The sequence below is a fragment of the Brienomyrus brachyistius genome, chromosome 3 (assembly GCF_023856365.1).
Source record: "Brienomyrus brachyistius isolate T26 chromosome 3, BBRACH_0.4, whole genome shotgun sequence".
NCBI lineage: Eukaryota > Metazoa > Chordata > Actinopteri > Osteoglossiformes > Mormyridae > Brienomyrus > Brienomyrus brachyistius.
The window spans coordinates 10,236,331-10,252,804 of NC_064535.1; the positions used below are offsets into that span (position 1 = coordinate 10,236,331).

General features: G+C 39.6%; 1 protein-coding gene across 1 annotated transcript in view; it reads left to right on the top strand.

Moving 5' to 3' along the window:
- The first annotated feature begins 654 nt into the window (after nucleotides 1-654).
- Nucleotides 655-16,474, top strand: part of LOC125739392 (formin-2-like) — a 35,488-nt gene continuing 19,668 nt past the window's right edge. The window contains exons 1-7 of the mRNA XM_049009448.1: nucleotides 655-2,810; nucleotides 3,800-3,966; nucleotides 4,909-5,050; nucleotides 6,145-6,206; nucleotides 7,688-9,051; nucleotides 9,476-9,620; nucleotides 12,710-12,797. Coding sequence (XP_048865405.1) covers nucleotides 1,019-2,810; nucleotides 3,800-3,966; nucleotides 4,909-5,050; nucleotides 6,145-6,206; nucleotides 7,688-9,051; nucleotides 9,476-9,620; nucleotides 12,710-12,797 — 3,760 coding nt within the window. The 5' untranslated portion in view covers nucleotides 655-1,018. The remainder of the gene's footprint in view (nucleotides 2,811-3,799; nucleotides 3,967-4,908; nucleotides 5,051-6,144; nucleotides 6,207-7,687; nucleotides 9,052-9,475; nucleotides 9,621-12,709; nucleotides 12,798-16,474) is intronic.

Sequence of the window (16,474 nt, forward strand, 5' to 3'; positions counted from 1 at the left end):
CAGGATTGCAGGAAATACATGATTTCTCCTTCTAGCGTCTATTATAATATGGAGCTTTATAAGGACTGGACAAAAAATTAGGGGCTACCACAGATATGTCTTATAGCCAGTTATACTGTACTTGTCTTATAGCCAGTTATAGTTGTCTTATAGCCAGTTATACTGTACTTGTCTTATAGCCAGTTATAGTTGTTCTATAGCCAGTTATAGTTGTCTTATAGCCAGTTATAGTTGTCTTATAGCCAGTTATAGTTGTCCTATAGCCAGTTATAGTTGTCTTATAGCCAGTTATACTGTACTTGTCCTATAGCCAGGTATAGTTGTCTTATAGCCGGCCTCTTGCGAACGTTGTGTATATTTATTCTGGGTTCCACATTCATTCCACATCACTGCCACACCCAAATTTTCCAGGAAATTTCTCTCCCTTTTCATTCCTAGGTAAAATAAATAAATAAATAATTCATGCATCATACATATTTTTCCATGTCGATATTTAAACAAAGTCACTTTGTAATATTTTTACGTTAATAAGATAAGGAGATTATAATAAGTTTAATAATTGATTTAATTAATATTATTAATCTTCATAATCTTGGCTAACTTTATTTTTTTATAGCACACAACAGGCATGATTTTTCCTGGCTTGCTTTGAAGCACAGCGCTTGTGTATAAACCCCAGGGGGACGTGAGAGTCTAACAAAAACATGGGGGCGATTACTGTACCTTGGGGCTGATTAACCATGTTTAGGAACAGTTTTCCTGTGTGACGTCACAATTGTATAAATACAAGTAAAAAAATGCTTCCTTATCAAAATATCTCCATAAATATGTTCATATATTCTGTATCTGATTCTCTGTTATAATGCATGGATACTTCTTCTTTATTCCGTTTACACATTCTGTTGTTAAATATTATTCAAAGTTTCTTATTCACAAAATTTTATGTTTTGCTACTTTCAAAATATTCCAATATCTCATTCTGTCTCACTTTCAGCTCCTTTAATAACTCGATACTCAGATGCTCAAAATGCACACCATTCAGACCAAAGAAATCCAACTCCCTTTACTGAAAGAGAGCTTTTTCCGAAGCACTTTCAAAGATGGGAGATATTACCGTCTGGCAGGCCCAGGCGAGACCCAGCATCAGTGGGAAGAATCAACCGAGAAGCAGGAAGTCTGCCTGGAGCGAGTCCCAGCACGACGCTCTGCCAGTACCACATTATGCAGTGCGGCCGAGCTGGCAGACAGAGCAGAGCCAGAGGCGCTGTCCACTACTTTTGCATCAGCAGCTGTCTCATCACCAGAAAGCACCGGAAAGCCTGGGTTGCGGAGCGGGGTTGCGCTCAGGGCCAGAGCGCACAGTGCCGTCGAGCAGCATGAGCTCATCGCTAAGGGAGTGCTTCTGCTGAAAAACATGGGGAGCCAGAATGGGAAGTGGAAAAGATCCACAGGAGACACAGATCGCAGGACTGATGGCAATGATAGAGGAGCGGAGGGCGAGGATACAGAAAGGGCAAAAAAAGCATCTCAGAGCAGGAAATCACAGAAGAAGAATGAGAAAGCCAAGCCGGATTCTAAGCCCTCGGTGTTTTCAAGCATCCACAAAGGTAAGAGTCGGGCCAAGGCTAAAGATCCCTCAGGGGCATCAAAGGAAGATACTCTATACACCCGAGCTGGCCATGATAAAAATCTGACAATCAAGACAGAAACACCTAACATCGGCGTTTCTGCAGATGAACTGGGACTGTCAGATGCAGAAGAGGAGCATTTTCACTCCACCGCCGAGAGCCGCAAGTCAGCTCTGGAGACCCGGGATGAGCAGATAGCAAGTTCTGGCTCCGAGACTGATATCAACAGTTTCCACTCAGCTGCTGAGCCAGAGAATTTGCTGTCAAACGTCCAGCAGGTGATTCCGCCACAGCAAGGGGACATTAACTCAGCAACTGAAGACAAACCCCTGCCCCAAACTGAACTCCAAGTAACTGAGCAGCTGTTAGTGCTGGAGGAGAACTTTAGCCAAGAGGAATACCCAGCAAAGGATACCAATCATTCACTGGCCAACACCAGTCAGGAATACAAATCAATTAGCCCTGAAGAAGACCTAAATCAGAAGTTGAACAAATCAGATATTAAACTTAATTTTGGCTCCGGGACAGAGGAACATGAACTGTTGAACTGTCAGCTCCCAATGGTACAGATTGACAGTGGATCTAAAAATAGAATTACCACAACAGTCAGTGAAAACAATCTCAAAACGTCTTCTGAACGTCTGGAAGAGCCATCAGAGAATGATAACGAAATTATTTCAGAATCAATGGAATCTATCAACAATACGGGCCTGGATGATTCAGCAAATAGGAGAGGAAGCAGACAATTTATCTGTAGTGGACCCATGCGGAATTATCAGAAGAGGTCTTCTTTACCATTTGTGTCCGTGTCATCTATCAAGACATATCCTCCCATTCACCTGTCCTATGTAAAGACCACAACTAGGCAACTGACCTCATTAAATCAGTCAGCTGCACCTTCTTCATTCCACAGTCCCATAACTAACCAGCAGGTGGAGCTCTACCAGCAGACAGAGAAGCAAAGGGCCAAGACGCGAAGGTCTTGCAGCATAGCTGGCCTAATTGGTTACTCCATAGACTGGACTGAGAAGCTGAACAAGAACCAACCAAGGAAAGCTGACTTCGCTGACTACCCAAGCTATGGAAAGTCTGAGGGCAGGCCCCGACAAGGAAGCCAGCTACTTGGAGAAAATTCACCCTGTGTGCACTCCTCCCCTTGCAGTTTTCATCATGTCTTCTCTGGTAAGTAAATTCCTAAAGTTTAAGAAATATACCCAATAAAATTCCCCATTCCTACAAGTAATATTTTGGTTTCGCAAAAATTCACCAATAAGCTTCATCTGTCTGTCTGTAATATTTGCGTTTAAGATGAAGACATTTAACCCTTTTGGTAAATGAATATGTATTAATGTATATTTTTAAAGCAGATAAAAAGCAAATGAAAACATCACACATCTTTAAAACATCACAAATCAAACCATGCAGGAGTATCTTTATTTTGTTTGTTTGTTTTTTGTTCATTTGTTGGTTTTGAAATTGAACGTACGTGGTAAATACTCGATGCCTACTGTAGCTGTGGACCTCATCTGCAGAGTACTAACAATGGAACACAATAATAATGTGCTTTTTCCAAGTCGCATTCTTCTTAGGTTATATTGGATCCTAAATGGAACCAAATTAGGGACAGAAAGGTGACAGCAAAGTGTTGTAGTACAATTACCTCACACCTCCAGTTTTAAGTACTACGTCTGTGCTATCTGTGTGTGAGACTTGCTTTTCCCAAAGTATTTATGCACACTGCTTATCCAGAATATGGTTGTGGCAACTCGGGAGGCAATCCCTGAATGCACAAAGCAAGACACACCCTTGGTGGTCTGGTACTCCACCACATTGCACATGATAACAAACTAAGGGCACACACTCATATCACTCTCACATGGTCAGAGACTTAAAGAGTCGAACAAGGGGTGGGAATTAAACCCATGGAAGTCTGAGTCTATATTGTTGCCGCCTGAGTCACTCCATCACCCTGTTATTGGTGATGTATGAGCTAAATATGAACTATATACCATAAATGTATCAGTAACTACATATACAAAGAATTATATCTTAATAAGACAGTATACAGTTTTTTCATATTGTATAATTGATATTTTACAGTAAATGTAGTGTTGTTAGATGATTGTGGATTGTGCACGAAATTACACACTCTAGTTCTCTGTGTCTCTTAGGCTACACCCTGCTGGAGAAGTTCTTTACAGTCAGTGGAGATGATCCAACTGAGGAAGCAGAGGATTTCTGCTCACAGCTCCTAGCTAAGGGACTCCTGCTGCCCTTCACTGACCTCTGTGACGAGAATGGAGAAGGCACCAACTCCTCCATCAAGCCCAAGTTCAATGTAAGACGGATTCAGATGCAGCTCAGTGCTCAGTGTGAAGCTGTTATGGACTGTCAAAGCTGAGACAGAGGAAATAGGTGTAAGCTTCTTGGTACTGTGCTACCTTCAGTCAATGTCATTGATTTTAGTGCTTTAGAGGGGACTGATGTAGATTGCAAGGACCAGCTGGTCATTGGAGTTAAAAGCCTCGCTCAAGGGCCCAGTGGTGACATCACGCTGCTGACCGTAGGATCTGTACTGATGATCTCCTGACCAGGGGAACAGAGCCCTAACCGGCAGTGATACACATGTTGCGTGCATTTTTTTCATACTGCCATGTAACAGAATTAAGAACCAAAGTATAAAACATTATGAAAATCATAATACGTGCTGCTTGAAAAATGAGTAGCCTTGGACTGGGTGACAAGAGCAGCCTGTAACAGCAGCATGGCTGGCTCATGGCATAAGTGGCTGTGTGACTAAATGGCTGCTTAGGACCCAGTGGCCACCAGGGGGCCCCATATCTGATCAGCCTGTCACACTTGGAAGGAAGGTGACAAATGACAACTAGGATAATCAGATTGTGCTTGGGGCACCGAAAAGGTTTGGGCCGGCTTTGCCCGGCACTTCGGGGCACAAGGCAGGGGAACACCCTGAACAGTTTTCCAGTCCAAAAGAAATATAGTTTAGGTGAACTGGTGATTTCAAATTTCCCTCAATGTGAATTTCCAGTGATACACTGAAATCCTGTCCAAGTTGTACTATGCACTGTGCAGCCAGGGATAAGCTATACTCTGTCTGTGATCCTGCGGAGGATGAGCAAATGGGAAAATGAATTCATGTTCTATTTTGTGTGCTAGTCTTTATTGAATGGTAGGCTCTTTAAAAATGCATCATGCTGCACTGGTATATTTATGTTGCTTATAAATATTAAAAGATTAGTCCCCCTTTATTTCATTATAGAAAGACCAGTTGTACCGCTGGGCAGCTGTTAGCCAGCCTTCCCTCTGCTGTGAGCCCCCTGAAGGACGCATTCAGGGTCTATGTTCCCCATCTACAGGAGAAGGACCAAGGAGGGGGCTAGCAGGGAAGCCCCCCAAAACAGGTATGTGGGCATCTGTAGCAAACCATCTGCTGTGGAGTTTTAAGTTGACTTTAAATGAAGTGATAAATTTACCATTTCCTTAAAAGAAGAAAAACCTTTTTGGTGTATGGATACAATAAGTGATTAAGGTGATTAAGGTTCAGTCAGAACGTTAACGCTATACTGCTATCTACTTCAATTTTTGGAACACCAAATCTTACCATTATAAAGAAAAATAATCTGACAAGACATATAGTAAGCTAACCAGCAACCACAGCCAATCAGATTAAGTGTATTAAACAACAGGCATTAAAAAAGTATCATTTTTTGGGCAGTGGGGGAGATTAATCTGATTACAAACTACACGATGCTTGAGGGCGCAGAATTTTTTCGATGCGGCAGCCCTATAGCTGAAAAAGAGCCATATTAATAAATGATATGACAGCTCTTTTAAAATAAATGTTATCGTCTTTATTAACAGCCACTATCAGTTCAGTATTAGCGGTGGCACAGCCAGGCAAGCCAGCAATTAAGATGACACTCAGGGACACACGCGGCAACTCTCACGCATCTGGCGTGACACTTACACTTTCAGACTCTCGCGCTCACGTAAGAAATCTTACGGTAAATCTATATTACGGCAAATCATTACAAAACGTAGTGCCTGGCACCACCTATTACCTTTTTCTTGTCTAGACCCCGAATACCAGACGACAATACTTTTCCCGACGTATTTTGTGGGGGAAAAACCGTTTCATATGTGGGTTAACACAGCACAACAAATCAGAGTCTATTTTAAAGTTCTTTTAATTACTGGCACCTGAATTGCCTTAATGATAAAGATTTTCTGTTTCAGTTGTTTTTTCTATTAATATTTGGACTCATGACAAGTAAAACCGTACACAATGGAATGCAAAATACAAACTAATAAAGTAAATAATATAAACTTCGGAGTTGAAAATGACTGTAGTCCCTAAGTGCAGAGTTTGTCTCTGAATCTTTTTTCAGTTGGTATAACTTCAATTTGTGTCAATGGAAATTTTTTTTGTTTAAATGTTAAACTTATTGTTTAATAAATGATTTTGTTGTTCTTGCTTTTATGTTTTCTTTTGTAGGCCATGAGGTGATGCCGTCTGGAACGGGGAGGCTGCAGGATGATGTGAAACATGAGCTGCAGGTCTGATGTGTGGCGAGACGTGCATCTGTGTCTGTGGTCAGAAAGCTGTCGGTTGACGTCTAGCTTTTGCACGTCTGTGGGTCCCTGATCAAGGCCCTTAACCCCCACCTCCCTGGGTGCTGCAGCAGGTGGCTGCCCTTCACAGCCAAACTTGTTTTCATGGAGAGCAAGAACAATAATTCTAATGGTAGCAGGCAAAGATTACAACCATGATGTACTATGAATGGGGAGTGTGCATGTATGGCATTTTCTAGGTTCTTGTTGAAATTATTTATCTACTGTATCTTCCCTTTCTTGGCTTTAAAATTTCAAAAGAAATGCCTTAGTGCTCTCATACAATCTGCTGCATCTTACTTTTAAATAGAGGGTGATTTTAACTCTTAAAAGCCTCTTTATCGTTGGAATTATCCATTTCGGATTATAAGCCAATATGTAACTCTATGCAGTCACCCATCTTCCACACGCTTGTCCTGCTCAGAGTTGTAAATGGTCCTGAAGCCTCTCGCTGGCAAAAGGCTGGGCTACACCCTGGATGAGATATTAGTCAAATATAAAAATATTAGTTATAATTTCATGAAACAACATTGCACTGCTTAACGAAAAAAGAAAGGATTTCTAAAATTCTGCCTCTGTAGCTAAAAAGAGAAACGCTAAAATAAAATGTAAAAAATGATGGCCGTATTTTTCACTGTTGCCCAGTTCAGGTTTCTGGGTTGAAGGCAGTATTGGCTCTGCTTACGAACAGATTTCCTCTATCATTCTGGGAAAGAAGCAGTGTGTAACTCTGGGTGTTATTGTGTGATCAGAAGGTTGCTGGTGTGACGTCATTGTTTGGCCAATATCACTGACTTTTCTTTTACATGCGTGTAACTTTGAACAAAAGCATCTGCTCAATAAATAAAAGATTTAATTTACCATGCTGCTGTTACCATCATCGTATCATGGGAGGATAAATCAATTCATACAGTCTGCACTTGTACCAAAGAGAAATGTTTATTAATCTGCCAGTAGGTGGCAGTGCCATAACAAGTTACAGTATTTAAAATATTGTATTTTATTTATTTAATTGGACACATTGGCTCACTTCTTGTATTTAGCTTTAACTTTCGCTTCTACTTTCATGGTATGGTTGTTTTAAAGCTTTAGATGCATAGTTTTTTTAGCATAGCATTTAGAGGGATTTTGGTTTTCACGCAAGGAGCCTGGGATTAGTCCTACAGGTCTAGACTTCTCTCCAAGAACCCTAACTTAGAAACATAGCTTTGAACTACTTAACCATCAACTCAGTTTTTCATTCATTTACACTGCAATGATTTTGTGCTGAACGAAACACTCATGACTTCATTGGATTTTATTACTTTGGTGGCTGATATATTATGGCAATGATATTAACTTCAGGCAAATATTAATTATTAGATATTGCAGATGCTGTGAAGCCTAAGACAACAATTTGTATTTTCTTTCTTCCTTTCTGTCCATAGGAGAAAATCTTTATAATGAAAGAAGAGCATGCGAGTGTGATTCAGCAGCTACTGAAGACTATTAAGAACCTGAGGACCAAAATAGCCGAGCTAGAAAGAAACAATGACTCTCAGTGCAAAGAGTTTGTTAATAATGCAACAAAATTGAATGATGTCTCTGATGCAGTTCAACTGACTGAGGACAGGAGCTCTGAGGGCAAATCAGTGCAGACATCACCAGAAGTAGATAGCTTTAAATTCAGAACGTCTGCATTAGTTGACGTGTCCTCCTCCCTGTCACTGGTCACTCCTCCACAGGATTACTCACCTCTCCAGTCAGGGCAAGGATTTGTCTGTAGATGCAGGGAGAAGCAAACTGGGGTTCAGCCACTGACACCTTTGCCACTACCTCCTGTCGTCAAATCACAACCACTACCTCCTCCTCAACCTCCTTTGCCAGAAGTATTTATGCCCTCATCTCCTCCTATAGCACTCCTGGGCCATGGACCTCACTCTCCCTCACCCCCTCCCCTACCAGGCTCAGGCCTTCCACTGCCACCTCCACTGACTGGCATGGGACCTCTGTCATCACCTGTCGTTTCTGTCACAGATCCCCCCTCACCTCCTGGAAGTGGCTCTTCACCCCCACCACCACTACCTGAAGCAGACCTTCAACCCTCATCTCCACCTCATGTACCACTATCTGGAATGGAACTCCAACCCCTGCCACTATTTGCTGTAATGGGATCTCCACCCCCACCGCCACTTCCTGATGTGGGACCTCTACTCTCAAACTCACTTTCTGGAGTGGGACCTCCACCCCCACCACCACTTCCTGATGTGGGACCTCCACCCCCACCCCCACTTCCTGGTGTGGGACCTCTACTCTCAAACTCACTTCCTGGAGTGGGACCTCCACCCCCACCACCACTTCCTGGTGTAGGACCTCTACTCTCAAACTCACTTCCTGGAGTGGGACCTCCACCCCCACTTCCTGGTGTAGGACCTCTACTCTCAAACTCACTTCCTGGTGTAGGACCTCCACCTCCACTTCCTGGTGTAGGACCTCCACCCCCACCGCCACTTCCTGGTGTAGGACCTCCACCTCCACTTCCTGGTGTAGGACCTCCACCTCCACCGCCACTTCCTGGTGTAGGACCTCCACCCCCACCGCCACTTCCTGGTGTAGGACCTCCACCCCCACCGCCACTTCCTGGCATGAAACAACCACCACCACTTCAACCAGATCATGGTGGCCTTGGTTCTCTTCCACCTCCTTTGCCAAAGGACTGTGTCCCTGGACTGGCACAAGAAAAAGCAGTGATTGAACCACCACGTCCCATGAAACCCTTATACTGGAGCAGGATACAACTGCATGCTAAAAGGTAGGTTCATGGCATATTTTTATCTAATATTTTAATATGTCATTCCACCATGCTTTCTGGGGTTAAATTTTCTTTAGTACAGTTATAATGGCCTTAGTCGTATAATAACTTATTGCAAATTCCAAATATAAGGAGAATTGTACAATTATATGACAAATGGAGACAATGTATTTAGCTGTTTGAAACAATATTTCTAAATGTTTGATATGTACAGTTTTTACATTAGTACATTAAACTGGTACAATAAATGAAATTGATGATTTATAAACATTTTATATATTAGATATACCTAATGAATATGTCATTAAGGTGTTATGCAATGCAATTTATCAGTATTTTATCCATTACCCTATAATTGATTCGTATTGTATTTGCACGCACAATTTTGCATTGATGTTGGCTGTTTATCTTATTATTTTCAAAGACAATCGAATGGATCATTGGTGTGGGAGAATATAGAGGAGCCATCAGTGGACTTTGATGAATTTGTCGATCTATTTTCAAAATCTGCTGTGAAAGAAAAGAAAAAGCCACTGTCAGATACGATCACTAAATCAAAATCTAAACAGGTAAGCCATTGTATTATCCATAGCCTTTCAATCGTTTTGTTTCGTTCAACGTACAAAATCATTTTACCAGTTTTACCATATAGAATAGCACAAGATATTAACATGCTGCTGATTGTTGTTTGTGCTTCGTTATTATCAAATTAGCTCTAATTGCATGTGTGTCCTGCGGTGAACTGGCAGGCCATGCAGAGTGTCTCTTGCACTGTGCCCCATGCGGGCTGGGACAGGTCCTAGGTCCCCAGTGACTCTGACCAGAATAAACGAGTGGAAGATGAAGGAATATATTCAAAAATGTCTTCCAAAATAAGTCTATTTTTTTTAGACTCAGTAGATGACATATGCTGAATGATATGTAAAAGGAAAATGACAATTACCCGGCCTGACAGCAGCATATGGAATGCCTCTGAGGTTAATATAGCTTTCTAATGGAAACTATAAACATTCCAAGCTTGGAAACAATTATGTCTCTTCGATTTTTCTTCAGCTGTGCTGACGTCCCATTCTGCCACCCCGATGGCAGTATACATTTATCATTTTACGTTTCCATCCTGAGTTTGTTTGCTTCTACCCATCCATTGTGCATCACAAAAGGCTGTGATACGCGGAATGGGTTTTAGCCTTGTTTCTGCTGGGAGTAATAAAGCGAGGAGTCTCTCATGCAGTGGGTGAACTGCGGTTTGGCACGTATTCAAGGGGGGAAGCATGTGGCTGGTGTGGCCTGTAATGACTGAACTGTCAAAGCAGTACGTCATGCTGATCTTGTGTATCTCAGGAAGATGGTAGTGATGAAAGGAACAGGGTAACAAACTGTAAGCTAGATATAAACATTACTAATCTGTGTCAAGTTTTTCGAAGTTTTAAGAATTCTCTGCGTTTATGCATTTCAAAGTTCATGAGGCAGTATATGGAGCATCGGGCAGCTAATTTATCTATATACTCGTACTACAAATATATCCTTTACGTTTGTTGCTGCTATTCATTTATATTTTAGGATGAACACATTGCACATACTGTAGTTTTTCCTTAGGAAATGCACCCTCTTCGTAATAATTTATTAGTTATGTATCGTTTATCTAAAGGGACTGTTTTTGCATCCCCATTAACCTGGAACCAGGAGCAAAGAAAGTTTGCAGCCTTGATTGAAAATAAAGCGACAAGATTATTTATATGGTTCAAAGAGAAGATTTCATTTTATGAAGTTCTTAAGCAGCTTTAGAATGAGAGCACAGTACCTCTGCACAGATCGGTACAAAATATCCCAAATAAAAAAAATCCAGTGGCACCTTTTTTACGTTAATACATATTTCATTATATCGTCCAAAATACTTTATAAGAACTGTGAGTGATGGGAGTACAAATGTCACTGGTTTTTCCATCTATGCTGTAGGGTCTTCACCCACTGTGCCGAAATGTATATAAAATCGTGGAAATGTCAAGATAACACTGTTTTTTGTGTTTAGGGAACAGGATACTGCCAAATTTATACAGACCTGAAAACAGACATAACGTGATTTCAGATTTACTGTCGGTCAACAAGAAACATATTTTTTATTTCTGGCAAGTTTTGATGCGTTCCCTGCATTGTGTATTTTAATGTGTTTTTTTTACACATATGGCCTTTAATCTGAACAATCATCCTAAAATATGTTATCTATGTGAGCTGTGCAAATTTCGTCTTAGTTTCGTTTCGTAATTATTTTGTAGTTTGTGGGACCGTGTAATTTATAAGGAAAACCTTTCACCTTTCGGGGTTCTCTTTTATTTCATTTTTGATCAGTCGCTCTGATCTGTTCTGTCTTCTATGTGAATATTTCAAAGAATTATTGTAATTCACTGCTATTTCAGGCAAGTGCAAAAAACCTTCGTCCGACATTTTCTTTCCTGTAGAATTCTTTGAATTCAAACAGTACAATTATATTTATTACCATTCAAAGCCGACAGTACTGTAGATTCAGTAGATCCTAAGGAGGAATAAGGATCGATCTGAACACATCCTAAAAGTTATTCTCCTAAATGACATTTTTTTTCACAACATCGCAAAAATATGGAAAAACAGGGGACGCATTCTGTAATTGCACCTAAGGGCTTTCTTTGATATTTTCAAGCTACACTAAGATTTAAAGGTTTATGGTTTTTTTTTTAAGCATACCTACTCAAAAACAAGCCTTTTTATTGGCAGCCAGATGTGATTCCAGCTGTGCTATTGGCAGCTGAATAGCACGGTTTTCTTCATAACCCAGACTTCCACTGGTAGCCAATGAAGGGTGGCCAAGAGGGATGAGAAAGTGATATGAAAATATTTATGTCAAGGAACGGCAGTCTTGGTTGGCTTGGGTGGTCTGACTATATACAACCTAAAGCTAAGTGTTACAACAAAGCATATTACAAATATGGGAACCACAGGCAAAAATAAGATCAGAGGACCCAGTTTGAATTCAGTAAGACTCCTGTGGTGTCGTCCCCGGACTGCGAAGCTAGATATCAGCAGTGGCTGTGGAACAACAGCATAATCAGATGACGGACCGTTCCTAGAACATTGAGTTAAAATTTAATGATTCGTAAAAAAAAATATGTGATGTTAATTTTACATAGTTATACAAATATAAAGAATATATATTTATATATATATATAGAATATATGTGAATATAAAGAAATGTTGTATCTCATTATTACTGTATTTCTCAAATACGAATTCTAGTAGAAGACTCTCTTTTGCATTTTGTGAAATGGGAAATGAGACATCTTGTACATAACAACAACAACAACAATAATAATAATAATAATAATAATTATAATAATAATAATAATAATAATAATAATGATAATAATAATAATAATATCACTTTCTTACCACTACATTTTAAATGTATTTTATGACCCTTAGGACAAGTATATATAGTCTTCTATCAGTCTTTAGTTATTTGTTTGTTCATTCAGTCGTTCATTCATTTATTTGTTAATTATATTATAAAAGACTTGGAGTCTTTGAACAAATCTTTATTCAAACATGTGAGCCAAAATCAAACATGTATTAAATGAGAATTAGAAGATCGTGACCTGATTGTTGCTGCTTCCTATTATTTTCCAGGTGGTGAAATTACTGAATAATAAGCGTTCTCAAGCGGTGGGCATTCTGATGTCTAGCCTTCACCTGGACATGAAGGACATCCGTCATGGTGAGTGATGCGTCTCCTCCAGCATTTACATGGGTGGCGCTCGTGAAAAAGATGCTTCTCTTCCCAGTCATGGTTCAGGAGGCCCTGCTGAGGATCCACCTCTTATTTGATCCTAAGTTTCACACAGGATCATGCTGGTAGTTTAGCTGTGCACAGCTACAATCTTAACACTACCGCTTCTTCTCAGCAGACTCTGAAGAAGAAATAACAACTGATACAGTGCAGCAAAACTGCCCAGAGAGATTCCACCTTTAATAAAAAACTACATATATCATTGCAGTGCCTAGCAAGGGGTGCATTTCTTAAGAATAATCTTCCAAAGTGTGTTTCCCACATTCATTATTACATGCTATATTTTTGCTTATAATACTATGAGCTCACAATATATTATGAAAGAGCCTGTGTTTCTGTGATAGTGTGACTGCTTGTTTTTGATTTTTTTTCATATTCTAGGAATGAAAATATCACTGTTAGAAAATTCAGCATGAACATGTCTATGCTAATCTTCTAATTCCAGGTCAACTAATTTCTTTACGCTAATTTTCTAACATTATTCTATGAGAAGTGTTGCGCTTTAAACCCATTTAGGATTTTTATGCAGGTTTCCCTAAGTGACAAATCATTAACAATTTCAGCTTCAAAGTAACAAGTTCAAATCAATTTTATTATACTGTTTGTGTAAAGAACTGATATTTTGGCCTAAAACCGGGTTGTTTTTTATTTATTTTATTTTTGTATGTTTTATATAGCTTATGCTGTGTTTTAAAATGCAAACCCCAAATGTCTGATGTCAGTAATTTTGCAATAAATGTTTCTGTGGTACCAGTAATAAAATATTTGGGTGTAATGCATATTGACACAGTGCAACCAGAACACTGCACACATCTGCTATGGCTTAGGTTTCGTTACATGAATTCTTGAGAAATTTACTACGTTTATATTACAGTTATAATATGGTTCTGGCATCATGAATTTTAGGACCTTCTTAGTTGTTATACAGAAATTTCTTTCTATCTATCTAACTAGAGGTCTCAGTGTGTTTATGTTGATCTAGTATTTTTCTGTATAGGTTCAAAATTATTTTAATTATATGAATAGCCTCAACCGATATCTCACATTTACATTTTTCTGATTAACATTAGGGTACTATTGTGGTGTCGTCACTAGCAATTTCATTTATCTGGGGATTATTTTCTAAAGAGAATGCTGTAGTTGTGGCATTAAATGTATCAATATGCAAATTATGTAATCAGTACGTACCATATTGTTGCTGGGAATAACTACTAACACCGAGAAATAATTTCCACAAATCTATTTACGTACTACAATGGGGCCTCATCCGCAATAAGAAGCTTGGCATGCCAGGCTTAATGACAACAATGCATTGTTCTCAGTAACGTGCAAACAATAATGATGATGGTTTCATTTTCCTTAATTGCATTTCCATAGTTACCCCGAATGTTGTTTGATTTTAAAAATGGACTCAAGCTAAAAAGTACTGAGTTTTTATAAAGCTTTCTCAAACATTCTCAGTTGTAGTTCTGGAGAGAGGCGCGGGACCGGGCGTGGGCGCTGGCGCCAAGGGGTGATTTTATTATTTTGGAAGCTGGCAGATGGAGGTCTGTTAAGTTGTAGACAGAAATCTGAAAACAATGTCATGCTCCTTTCTCTCAGTAGAATGTTTGACTCTGTTTGAGCTAATAACAAGAACCTTGTGCTTGTGGTAGCTGCAGAGTGGAGCTCTACTGAAATACGGCAGTTACCAGGCTAAAGTAAAAAGCTGTCTGGGGAAAACTACGAGATGCAAATTTTTTATCTAAATATCCCTATTTCCCACATTCCATCTACTTCTTTCATTCTTTTAGACTATAAACAGTACTGATGTTTCAAAATGGGTGCAAACCTATATACTTATACAGATGGTTAATGAAATGATCCAATTTCATATTACAAGGAACTTCAGGATCTGTAGTTGAAAGTGTCCATGAAAATGTCATAATTTATAGAAGTACACATTGTACTCAGATTGAGACTTTGAAGTTCATTCATTAGGTTTTATGGGGGGGATTTTCGGCTCTATTACGTGCTTGAAATAACATTAGACATGCATAGTTATGATTCTGCTTCACTCCCAAGGCCTGAGATCTAGAGCTTTCCAAGATTAGTGAGGCAGATATCCAAAGCTTTAAGAGCAGCTGACTGCTGGTGTGCGGTAGTGCTGCTAAAAGCATGCAGAGAGCTAAACCCTGCTGAGATATTGGTTGGCCACCAATATTTTTACAGCCTTTTCCAAAGTCAGTCACCGAAGAGCTTTGTAAAGAACATACTGTAAAAATCATGTTGTATATATGCATGAACTTGTTATTACATAACAGTGATGTTATAAACGTATCTTTACCTGAAATACTTTGGTAATCCCTGCATGTGGCCCTAACTACTCACACTACAACTGGAAGTAAAACAACATTGCAATAATGAGTCATTATTATAATGAGTCTTTTATAAGAACAGCATAGTTTAAATTTGCATGCGTTTTTTTCTTTGTTTTAAATAATTTCTTCCACTTCTGCTTCTAAGTCTAAGTATGAGTGGTAAGTCTTAACTCATACAGTATCTTATGTAACTACTGTATTCTTTCTAGAACATGAAATGTTTAGTCTCCGGTGTTTGTCTCCTTTGAAAGGTGTGCTATACTTCGAATGGAATAATAACAGAAATATTTCACTGAATAGTTTCAATTTATAATGTCTGCCTATTTTGGCTTTGACTAGTAGTTTTTGTAATACAAACATAGAACATAACTGAATCCTCATTCCAAGTCTGAGAGGTGCACACATATGCACACATAGCAAAGATGAAGATAGGTAGCTGTTAGTGCTCCTCTTAACTTTAGGGACATCAAACGCCACATTTCTTCACTTTGGTGTAAGAAAACTAAGTAGTAAATCTAATTTAAAGGTGATGGTACACAAGGTAACTTTTTTGGGCAATGTTACAGGGCAATTGCCAACCAGGTGAGAGAAGGAGCAGTTCCTCTGAATGTAGATGATTGTGAAAGGTCACTACTACCAACGTTTCTCAAATAAAAAAAAAATGTTTCCCATTGTGCCAGAGTAAGATTGGCCTGCAACATTGCTGAAAAGGTGCCTGTGCATCGTCACCCTGAGAGCCAGGACAAGTATATAATTTCAAAGTGTAAGACAGGTGTGTCAACAGGACTCAGGGCGTCATGGGATGCACATAGATGCCATCCCACTGGTGGGAAAAATGTCAAAAATCACCCCCTTTGAAAATATACCCCCCTCACCATCCCACTAAATCATCCAGTCCACTCTCTCCCTTGCAATATTTTAACTCACCCGCTAGTTGGCAGTCTTTCATGCTGTTCCCCTCTTTGGATTACAGGGACTCCTACCCTTGACGACCACATGGGGGCAAACAAAACATCCTTGCGTTTATATGAAGGTGCAGAGGATGATAATAGTCCCAAGGAAAGTTTGCGCATAGATAGGAACATAGATGTGGAAATGTAATCTAAACATTATCTCGGGTTTGCAGATATCACAGTAATAGCAGAAATCTTCAAAGAAAGTTATGTGTAAAGCTGCCTATCAGGGCTCAGGGCACACAACGAAACATTCATTACATAATTATACACAGAAATGCTAAAAAGTAGT